At 40.7% G+C, this 11,954-nt stretch overlaps 1 protein-coding gene and 1 pseudogene across 1 annotated transcript; one reads left to right on the top strand and one right to left on the bottom strand.

Annotated features, from left to right (window-relative positions):
- Nucleotides 1–5,863: 5,863 nt before the first annotated feature.
- Nucleotides 5,864–7,411, bottom strand: LOC110607917 (O-fucosyltransferase 39). The gene is made up of 5 exons (XM_021747079.2): nt 7,403–7,411; nt 6,831–7,136; nt 6,437–6,664; nt 6,156–6,353; nt 5,864–5,987 (listed from the first exon to the last, which is right to left on the bottom strand). The coding sequence occupies exons 1-5, from the start codon at nt 7,409–7,411 to the stop codon at nt 5,871–5,873; spliced, it is 858 nt and encodes a 285-aa protein (XP_021602771.1). The 3' UTR covers nt 5,864–5,870.
- Nucleotides 7,412–7,777: 366 nt separating this feature from the next.
- On the top strand, nt 7,778–11,128 carry LOC110607916 (annotated as a pseudogene).
- Nucleotides 11,129–11,954: the final 826 nt, after the last annotated feature.

The following is an 11,954-nucleotide window of genomic DNA, read 5'->3' on the forward strand; positions in this document are numbered from 1 at the left end:
AGTACAATTATTCCCTTTCACCTCACATTGTTGATACAGCATGTAGAGATGTACCATTGTCTAATATTTGAATGATTTTATTGTGTAAATTGATCACTTGATGGGCGCTCATGGCTCCCCTTTGTGGGTAATAGTTTGCATTTATACCATTACCTGTTGGTACTTCTCTGTTAGATCTCCATATTACAGGGACCAAATAATAAATTTCTCAAAAAGTAATCTTCTACAGCTTGTAACTGTTGAGAGTCATTATCTAGCAGGGTTCATAATGAAAATAAGCAATGTATAGAAGTCAAAAGTATTACAAAAAACAGAAGTGATTCAAATACAGCTGTGCTCCTATTGCATGATACATCACAAATAAATATTCATCTGGTCCAGAAACGTGGTCCATAACCCATAAGCTGACAAATGCACATTGCTCAATCCCACCATAATAAATAAACCCCAAGCTCTCTTTGCTATATGGTTATCTATGCTTCTTCCATTTCTTGTTTTATTTATAATACAGCCACACACAACAGTTATGGTGCCAAACCAATAGAATAGAGATGATGACTTCACAATCCTTGAGATAAAATCACCTTAAGCCTCGCACATACAATCAGGTGCAGAATATGTATATATGGACTGTTTCGGTTTTCTTAGTCGGATCTGGCCTTGTCGGTTTTCATGCCCTTCAAGAATGTAGACACTGAAAATGATCACCCAAAGATGCAAGCAAAGCTGTGGATCTTAGCCTTGGGAGATTTTGCAAATTCTACAGCCTCTGCAATTGCTGTGATTTTTCTGCAGATTTATGGAACAACAAAGGGAAGAAATTTGGAACAGAGGAAACTTCAGATTCCTTTGAAAACTCTCTCTTTTTCATTTACATATGCAATGAGTATATATAGGATACAACAACAGCCTACAAGAAGTTGTGGTTGACACCCCCAACCACTTAGGAGAAAAACCGCCCACTACTCATTGTGGAAGTTATATAACTACCCACTACTCATCATGGAAGTTATATAACCGCCCACTAATGATCATGGGAGTTATAACTACCCACTTCCCATTATGGGAGTTATAACTCCCCACTATCCCTCATGGGAGAACATGCAACTGTGGACACTACAGTTGGCATAACAAACAAGCTTATTTCCTTCATTTCTCCCCCGTAAGCTTGTTCTTCACATCTTTGATTCCGATCATCATGTTCAGCTCGTCGATCTTGTCCCGAGACAATGGCTTTGTCAGAATGTCAGCCAGTTGTGCTTCAGTTTTGACATATTCGACTTCGACTTCTCCTCGTTGAACACATTCCCGAATAAAATGAAACTTAATGTCTATATGCTTACTTCTGTTATGATAAACGGGATTTTTTGTGAGCGCGATTGCAGATTTGTTGTCAACTCTTAATACGAACTTGTTTGTCTTCCAACCGATCAGCTCATGTAACAGTCTACTAATCCAAGTGCCTTGACAAGTCCCTGTTGTTGCAGCAATATACTCAGCTTCACATGAAGATAAGGCTACGACTTTCTGCTTCTGTGAAACCCAGGTGACTGGGCTTTGACCGAGAAAATAGATTACCCCTGTCGTACTTTTCCGATCATCTACGTCTCCGGCCAAGTCACTATCGCTATAGCCTACTAGCTTGAACTCCTCCTCTTCCACCTTGTTGTATATGCACCCATGATGTAAGGTGCCTTTCACATAACGCAATATCTGTTTTACGGCTGCTAGATGTTTCGTTGTTGGGGCTTCCATGAAGCGACTTACAATTCCAACTGAATATGCAAGATCGGGTCGAGTGTTCACCAAATACCTCAGACTTCCGATTGCACTCCTGTATAGTGTTGCATCTACTGGAGGACTTCCGTCTGATTTGCTCAGCTTTACCCGTGTATCCATTGGAACCCGACATGGCTTACACTCAGCCATGCCAAGCTTCTCGAGTATCTTCTCTGCATACCCTGCCTGGTTAAGGGTGATACTGTACGGCCTCTGCTTGACTTCTATTCCCAGATAATAGCTTAGCTTTCCAAGATCACTCATCTCGAAGTTCTCTCTCATCTTGGCTTTGAAATCCTCCACTGCTCTCAGCTTTGAACCCATGATTATTAGATCATCTACGTACACTCCCACAATCTGCACTTCATCTCCTTCGTGTTTCTTGTAGACTGCATGTTCGATCACACATCTTTGAAGCCCTAGTTCACGAAGACATTTGTCTAGCTTTGTATTCCACGCACGAGGCGCCTGCTTAAGACCATACAGGGCCTTCCGTAGCTTCAGAACCTTTTCTTCTTTCCCTTGTTCAATGAATCCGTCTGGTTGTGTCACATAAACCTCTTCTTCTATCTCACCGTTCAAGAATGCGGATTTGACATCCATATGATGCACTATCCAGCCTTCTTGAGCGGCTACAGCAAGTAGTACTCTCACAGTCTCCAATCTGGCTACGGGAGCAAAGACTTCTTCAAAGTCTATGCCTTGTTTCTGCACATACCCCTTTGCAACAAGTCTTGCTTTATATTTAATGATCTCCCCTTCCGGATTTTTCTTTACTTTGAAGATCCATTTCAGACCAATAGCTCTCTGGTCCTTTGGAAGGTCTGCTAGTTCCCATGTTCCATTTCTCCGGATAGCCTCCATTTCTTCTATCATTGCTTGTCGCCACTGTTCACTGCAGGCAGCTTCATGGTAAGATGCTGGTTCTTCAGTTGAGATGAGGTAAAGACCGTAGTCTTGGTCGACCTCCACTGTGTTGTCATAGATTTCTTGAAGAGACCTGAACCTCCTTGGTCCCTCTGAGCTGCTTTCTCCTGTCTCTAAATGTTCTGGACTTGACCCGGCTATAGGTGATAAGGAAGCTGGTGTCAGTTCCTGATTTTGGAGGCTTTTGTCCTCTTGCATTTGTGCTTCCTTGTATGTGATGACAAGTGGTCCTTCTGTTGTGGAGTTTGATGTCGTCTGGCCTTGCCATTTCCACTTCTCTTCTTCCTGAAACACAACATCCCGACTTACCACAATTCGGTTAGAATTTGGATTCAATAATCGATATGCTTTGGACCCTGGTTCATATCCCAATAAAACCAGCTTCATGCTCCTGTCATCTAATTTTCTCAAGTGAGGAGCTGTGTTTTTGGCATATGCAATACAACCAAAAACACGCATATGATGAACACTTGGGAGTCTTCTATGCCATGCTTGATACGGAGTCATGCCTTGGACACTTTTTGTGGGTGATCTATTCAATATGTATACTGCAGTACGTGCAGCTTCTCCCCAGTATGTAGCTGGCACCCCGGAGCTGTTTAATAGACACCTCATCATCTCCACTACGGTTTGGTTTCTCCGTTCTACTACACCGTTTTGTTGTGGGGAGTAAGGTGCAGTGAGCTGGCGTTTGATGCCATGTAACTTGCAGTACTCTTCGAACTCATTCGATGCAAACTCACCTCCTCTGTCTGTTCTAAACATTTTGAGCTTACATTCGGACTGGACTTCGATCTGAGCTTTCACTTTCTTGAAAGCATTAAAAGCTTCATCTTTACTTCTAATCATTTCAATCCACATATAACGACTGTAGTCATCCACAAGCAAAAGAAAATACCTGTTTCCGCCGCATGTGGTAGGTGATATCGGCCCACACAGATCACCATGCATGAGTTCCAGAGGTTTAGTTGCTTGATACTCACCTGCTTTCGGGAAACTTGTGCGATGTTGCTTGCTGATCACACAAGGTTCACAAATGTCCTTCACTGTTTCTATCTCCGGTAAACCTTTCACCATGCTTTCTTGTGCAAGCTTGCGTAAAGCTTGAAAGTTCAGGTGCCCATAGCGTGCATGCCATAGGCACGATTTTTCTGACGACTTTGTGAAGTGGCACTCCGGTTTAGCTTGTATCATCCTCATCGTATACAAACGATTTTCAGCTCTGTGTACCTTGGCTATCAACCTATCTTTTGCGTCATATACTCTGAGAATTCCTCCATTCACCACCACTTTTGCTCCTGATTCGTCGAGTTGACCAAGACTTATAATATTGGATCTTAAACGAGGAATGTAGTACACATTTGTTAGTTTAAAATGATCTCCATTCTTGCACTGAAACACTAAAGTGCCTCGGCCTTCTACCTTGACGACGGAACCATCACCAAACTTGACATTCCCTTTGATTGTTTCATCGAGATCGGTTAAGGCCTGCTTGTTGCCGGTCATATGGTTGCTTGCCCCCGTATCATAGTGCCACATGGTTCCTTTTGTTTCTACACCTTCAAAATCATGCATCTGTTCTTCATTCAGCATTAGCTCTTTTCCTTTCTCTTCACCAATGTGAATCAGCTCACTGGTCTCTAGCATCAACAATGTCGATTCCTCTTCGAATTGCTCCACTAAATGTGCCTCATTTTTTTGCTTCCTTTCAGCTTTGCAATCAGATTGAAAATGACCATATTCATTGCAATTGTAACACCTGACCTTTTTAATGTCGAACTTCTGACGGTGTTGTCCTTCATCATCCTGACCTCGGCCTGTTCCAGGAAGGCCACGACTCCTGCCGCGACCTCCTTCTCTACCTCTGCCACGTCCTTTACCACGTCCACGTCCGCGTCCCCGGCCTCTGCTCACGTCCTGTGGGCGCTTCTCGTTGGATCTTGAGGACTCAGCTCGTGCTTTCCACTCTCCTTTAGTGAGTAGCACATATTCGTCTCCTCTGGAGTCGTAACTCCGCAACCTCTCCTCGTGAGCTTTGAGAGAACCAGTTACATCTTCAATTGTCTTAACAGACAAGTTCCCGAATTCCTCTATGGTTGAGGCAATCTGAAGGTACTTAGGAGACACTGAACGTAGCATTTTCTTCACTACATACGTTTCATCAACCTTTTCACCAAGAGCTCGGAGCTTGTTGACAACTGTCGCAATCTTTCCGGTGAATTCATCGACGGATTCACCATCCTCCATCCTCATGCTTTCGAGCTCCCATCTGAGAGCTTGTGCCCGTACTTCTTTGACCCTCTCTGCACCGAGGTTCATAACCTTGAGAGCGTCCCATGCCTCTTTAGCTGATTTCTTTACCCCCAACTGTAACAAGGTATCTTCGGTGATCCCTTGAAAGATTGCCGCCAATGCAATCCGGTCTGAACGAGGATCAACTGGATCTTCTGACTCAACCACATCCCAAACGCCTTGAGCTTGCATATATACTTGCATCTTGATTGCCCAAGCCGCATAATTTGTCTTTGTTAGGAGCGGATACTGCAGAGAGACACCCCCTTCTCTTACGGGTGTTCTCACTACTGTTTCTGCCGTCTGACCACCATTGCCGCCGCTACCACTACGGACAGCACTGGATGATGAAGCTTCGTGTCGTGGCATGTATTTGGGCATAAACTAGGTCCCGGGCTCTGATACCAAGTGTAGACACTGAAAATGATCACCCAAAGATGCAAGCAAAGCTGTGGATCTTAGCCTTGGGAGATTTTGCAAATTCTACAGCCTCTGCAATTGCTGTGATTTTTCTGCAGATTTATGGAACAACAAAGGGAAGAAATTTGGAACAGAGGAAACTTCAGATTCCTTTGAAAACTCTCTCTTTTTCATTTACATATGCAATGAGTATATATAGGATACAGCAACAGCCTACAAGAAGTTGTGGTTGACACCCCCAACCACTTAGGAGAAAAACCGCCCACTACTCATTGTGGAAGTTATATAACTACCCACTACTCATCATGGAAGTTATATAACCGCCCACTAATGATCATGGGAGTTATAACTACCCACTTCCCATTATGGGAGTTATAACTCCCCACTATCCCTCATGGGAGAACATGCAACTGTGGACACTACAGTTGGCATAACAAACAAGCTTATTTCCTTCAAAGAACTGCTTGCTGGAAGTCTGGCCAGCTGATGCTTTTGTTCAGGAACAGTTGTCCCATCAATGCCATGTTGGGCCTTATGGTTTTCATGTTCTTGTAAGTTCTATGTCCCAACTGTTGGCATCACAAAATTTGTAAAATACATTGTTGATCCAATCCAGGTTATATATATAAAATAAAGAAAAGAAAAGAAAAGAAAAGAAAAAGAAAGAAAAAAGTGCAACAAGCCACAGATCACAGATTCCAATGTTGTGAAGTAAATCGTCAGCAAAAAATACTCACCATTGCATTGTGCATATTTCCTGGAGAAGCAGAGATGAAGATGTCGCTATGCAAGCCAACATAGTAATCAACTGCAGCTAACAGAGAAGCCTTTCCTTTAATCTCCGTACGTTCTTCTGAAGAGGCAAGACTCTTTTTGTCTTCCATCAGAGGAAACAACTTTCGTAAAGTTGATATCCTAGCTTCCCCACCATATACCTGAAAAAATGTGGAAATGCACCTGTTATATATCATAAAAATTATTCATACACCATCAAACTCAAGTTAGTAGGATAAAATACCTTGTGTGAAGCCAGGTATAGACGAGTACTGTTGTCAAAGCCCAAAGCTGCTACTAGCAATCCGATCTCTTCAGGAGTCAATGGGCAACGACCCTGACTCCTCAATTCTATGTCGGTGAACTGTGAGTTGAGGACCCTTCCTTGCCAAAGTACTTGTCGGTACTTGGCCAGAGCCAACTTTTCAGCTTTGCCCCCACCAAAATCACAGGCTGAATGGGCAGCCATATCCTGCAAAGACATAGGTTGGTACAGACGCAAACTAAAGGAAAAGCATTCATCCATGATGCTTACTAAACTACAACAGCAGGAATGCAATAGATCAATAACATTCCAAACAGATGCATATGCAAAATATAAACTGAACATAAATCTGTATGATACAACTCACTTGTACCTTATCAAAACGAAGGTGTATCACAACAAACTTCCTTGCTCTGTTTTCATCACTCACATGAGAGGTTTCCCGTAGGTAATCAGTGTTAACGACTTCAGTTCCTTTGGATGGATACCTGAGGCGACTGACAAGAGCATCTCCAAGTGCTCTGATATGGGGAACAAAAACTAATGCTTGAAAATTGACTTTGCAACGTAAACGTTGGATATCCATGGGCAAGCTATCAAAAGTCAGCCGGTGTGAGAATGGGGAGATCGCAGCTATTCCATAACTGGACCATGTACAACAAATAACTGACTTCAGAAGCTGCTAAATTAAGAAAATGAAGCAAAAAATAATGATTTAAAAGAACAACAATGCTACAATTCACTTGTGGAACTATTGGCCTTAGGCAGAGGATATAACCAACAGGCCTACAACGAGCCGGTTAAAATGTGGGTCCAAATAGCATTGTTGATTGAGACTAAAGCCCAAATTAGGCCTTACAATATGAGCCCTCAATCTGCCATCTGGGCAACAGGCCCTCAATCTGCCGCTCTCGTTGGTCTTTTCCTAACCTGGCATGGGTTTACCCTCCCCATCGCTGGTTTTGCTTTCGGCAGCGGTGCTCCTTTGGAGAGTGTTATCATGTGGCTACTGTGTTGCTTGTGTTTTTCTTCTTTGCTTCTTTATGCAAGTTGGAGGCTGCCCAGATCTATTCTTATTGTGGTTACCTGGCAAGAGAAGGAGGCGGTGGCTCATGGAGTTTGAGGCTTAGAAGGCAAAAAGGGGACGTCGAAAAGTGCACCTTCACCAACTCTCTACTAGCGACTTTAGATCTGGAGCAGTTTTCCTTGTCTTTGGTGTCTTCCCACCAGATTTGGTTTGCATGCAAAGCTTCCTTCTACTAGGTGCTTTTCCTCTTATTTCGAAAGATCTTAGTTTTCCTTTCAGCTGCGGGCTCTCCTATGGTCATCAGTGAGTGTTTTAAAGCCAAGTTCTTTGTGGGAGTTTTACATCACCATGGAGCCATTGTTTCCGGTGGCAGTTTCTTCCAGAGCTTGGGTGGCGACTACTGGCGCCTCTTCTTCCTTCTGAATTGGGTTTGGATCGTGGGTTGTGAGACACTTAGGTCTCTAGGGTTTTTCTTTGATGATGATTTTGTTTGTTTGGGCCTTAGAGATCTAATAATTTTAGGACCTGCCTTCTTTGGCTTGAACTTGTATCATTATATTGGGACATGTAATTTCTTGATATTTTAATGAATATCTTTTATCTCTGACAAAAAATAAGACAAAGGGATGATGTGCTACTCCAATTGGAGGAGGAGTATGGGAAGCTCAAAGATAAACTAAAGTGGAAGACAGAGCAATTCAAACATCTTGAAGAAGCACATGAAAAGCTCCGGAATCAGTTTACTGAATGCAAGAAAGAGTGGGAACTGGAGAAGTCTGCACTAGTTGATGAGATTTGTTCACTGCAGACAAGCTTAGATTCTCAAACCAGGATCTCGAAAGATCTTCAAAACCAGTTAAAGATGTGCAACCAAGCGCTAGCTCATGAAGAAAGCAGGAGAAAGTATCTGGAAACTGAAATTTGTGAATATAAATCATGCTTTGAGAATGTTTTCACCGAGTACCAAGATGCAAAGTCACAACTGGAGTGCTTGACTTCTCAGAGGGACAAAGAAATTGCAGCTCTTAGACATTCATTGGGCACAAAAGAGACATTTTACAAAGAAATTGAATACCGAGCTGAGAAATTAGAGCAAGAAAATCAAGAGTTATTGACTTCCCTTAAAGAACTCCAGGAAGCTCAGATTCAGGAAGTGGGAAATTCTTCTTCTTTGGCAAAACTGCGAAACAATCTCAAAAGAGTGGAACAGATGCACCAAGATTGTTCTGCAAATCTTAGAGCTAAAGAAGCTGAATGGAGCTCTCAACTGGAAAAATTGACTAAAGAGCTGAATGGTTATAGGTCTGCACTAGAGAGCAAAGAAACAGCAGCAGAAAAGCTAGAGCTAGAGTTGCAAAATTGTTACTCAGCAATAATGCAGCTGGAGTTGCAGAATGAGGAGGCATCAATAATGTTGTTGATCTTGAAATCTGGACTAGCTGAGGCTAATTTGAACCATAGAAGTGCTGAGGTTGCAATGAATCTCCATGACAAAGAAAGAGATGAAAATGTGTCTCTATTGATGAGGCAGCTGGAATGAAGAACACTGCTCTGGCTAAAGCACTGGAAGATAACAATTAAGAACGTCAGAAGGCTGCTGCTTTATTGAAGAGAGTTGAATCCTTGGAACACATTGAAGATCAGAAACTCCTGATAGACAAAGAGCTTGAAAGGTGCAAGGAAATACTTCAAGAATCATCCAGGTCTCATCTTCACTTTAAGGAGCAAGCTTTGCAGACAGAGAGAGAGAGCTGCAAGACAAAATTAGAGAACTTTGTGATGCCTGAGACACGGCAAATTCAGAATTGGCCACAGAACGTGAGAAGGCAGTTTCTTTGTCAAAAAAGGCTGCATGCTTAGATATTATTGAGAAAAAGCGGCAATTGATGGAGAAAGAGCTTGAGCGGTACAATGAAATGCTTGAGGAATCATCCAGGCAGCAATTTCGCTTAGAAGAGCAAGCTTTGGACATGGAAACTGACTTCAAAGAAAAACTTGGGGAAGTTCGTGATGCATTGGATGCTGCAAATTCTGAATTGCATGAAAAGCGTGAGAAGGCAGCATCTTTATCGATGAGGGTTGAGTCCTATGAAGAGAAGCAGAATCTGATGCAGAAAGAACTTGAGAGGTATAAACAAATGATTGAGGAATCATCCAAGTGCCAATTTCGCTTACAGAAGCAAGCTTTACAGAAGGAGAGTGATTCTCAGGAGAAACTTCAAGAAGTTTGTGCTGCCTTAGACAAAGCAAACTCTGAACTGGCATTGAAAATTTGTGAAGGACAAGCTGTTGAATTTGAATTGTGGATGGAAATCTATTGCTCAGCGCTTAAATGATGAACTTGAAGAAAATCAGGCACTGCGTAAAGAATTAGAAGCTTCACTTCTTGCACAAGTAGAAGATGGAGAAGCCTTGAAACAAGAGCTTAAAACAAGAGAGTCAAAAGCTGCTACTTCTGCTAGAATGGAGGCAGTCATGTCCTTTGAGTTGGAGAAAGAGAGTTTTCTCCAAACCATGAGAGAAAAGGACATGATCTTAGACAATCTCCAGAAGGAGATTGGTTGGCTGGAGCAAGAATCACTGAAAAGAGAACTTGAAGATGCAGTTGTTGCACATATAGGAGCAGAAGAGAAAGATCATAGAATAGAGGAACTCCTACAGTTTGTAGGATCAACAGAGCAAAAACTTAATTGCGCATTAAGCTCTTTGTCTTCAGAACTCGCAGAGAAGCAAGCTTAAATTAGTTTACTCCATGAGGCTTCGGAGAAGATAGCTGCTGCTCAGATTCTCGCCCAGCTGGAAATCGAAGAGAAGAAGTTGATGATTGTGGAGCTGGAGGATGACATCTGTTCTATACAAAAGAAACTGGAAGCACAGGAAAAATCCCTGTCTTCTTCACAGCAGCAAGCACTGGAGATTGAAGCTCAATTTGAAGCAAAGCAGGTAGAAATGAAGAAATTAACAAATCAAATGGAAACCAAGCTGAGAACTTCAGAAGCCATGGTTAATAAGCTCAATAACGAGAAAAGAAATTTGGTTGAACATGTCATGAAGTTGTCAACAGAAAGGGAGAATTTGGTGGGTTTCATAGAGAGACTTTGGGACAGGTTCAGCGAGTTCTCCAGGGAAGATGTGAAAATGATTGGAACTTTGGAAAGGATGGTGCAGTCTCTTAGTGATAATGGATCTAATATGGCATTGATGGGAGACGGTGAAATTTTCAAATCTGTGGAAGACGTTGAGAATACCAATCCTTCACCACCCACAACAAAAAAATTTCAGGCTGTTCTTGGAGATAGATCACCATTTGAGAGCTCAACTAGGAGCTGGGGAGATGTGGTTTGTCGAGGCTTGCTTAAACATTCCATTTTTCATTTTATTTTATTTTATATGTATGTTTTTCTCTATTATTACCATGCAGTTTTTAAGCATGGAATTTGTTGTCTGATTTTGTATATGATGCAACTCTACAAAATCTGTTTCTCTGCTGTGAGAATTTGGCCCAATTCATCTCTTAGTCTGTATTTTTACGGTTGATTTAGTGGGTAAAAGTATATAACTGTGTAAAGATAGATTCAAGCTCTTGTATTCTAATCTCCTACTTTTTCTATTAAAAGAACACCTCAGTTGAAATAAAATTCAACTTAAATTTAAAAATTTAATTCAATCAATTTAATATGAAATTTATTTTTTATTTTTTTAAAGAAATTTAATTTAATTTATTTAATTTTATTATAAAGAAAATAACTTTTTTCCTGTAAATTAGTGTATATTTCCTATGCATTGATATAATTTTTTATGAAAGAGTGTTGATATTTATTTTTACGAAAAAGTGTTTGATATTTATTTTTATTGATTTGGTAATTAATTTTGAGATGTTAATATTAAATAAATAATGATATAATATAATAATCATCAAGACTTGTCTCTCAATTTATAGGACCGTTAAAGTATATTATATATTAGATTACTGTTATGCATAAATCACGATAACTCTTATTAATTAGTTGGTACCAATTAGATTTCTAGGAGATACGATAATTAATTGTATCTTTTTGTAATATAAAGTTAATTATCGCATAGACCAACGTATGTATTTTTATATAAATACTATTGAATTCTAAACAATTTTTTATATTTGTTATTGTTTTTAGTTTCCTCACTTGAGAATGGGAGTGTAGAATTAGAGTGGTTGTCTTATTAGGTCATTTGAGATGTGAATATTGACGGGTAATGAAATTGTGGAGATAAAAGGTGCTACTTTTATTTCATAATCTCAAAATACTTTCATTTCAGTTTAGGTATTTCAACGGTAAATCTATCATAATATTTTAATAAAGTTAGTTAAAATTGATTGAGTTTGTGAGTGTAATTAATGTCCTTTCATCACAAATGTTCTAATTTACGTGTCTGCAATGTTAAATTATATTAGTTCTCATTTATTAGTCATTGACCTGTTGAATAAAATTT

Source organism: Manihot esculenta, chromosome 12, assembly GCF_001659605.2.
Source record: "Manihot esculenta cultivar AM560-2 chromosome 12, M.esculenta_v8, whole genome shotgun sequence".
NCBI lineage: Eukaryota > Viridiplantae > Streptophyta > Magnoliopsida > Malpighiales > Euphorbiaceae > Manihot > Manihot esculenta.

Excerpts from the sequence above, each read along its gene's own strand:
- LOC110607917 (XM_021747079.2), bottom strand. Across the intron at positions 6,665-6,830 it reads TACACCTTCGTTTTGATAAG|GATATGGCTGCCCATTCAGC; the intron begins GTACAAGTGAGT and ends ATGTCTTTGCAG. Across the intron at positions 6,354-6,436 it reads TATACCTGGCTTCACACAAG|GTATATGGTGGGGAAGCTAG; the intron begins GTATTTTATCCT and ends ACATTTTTTCAG.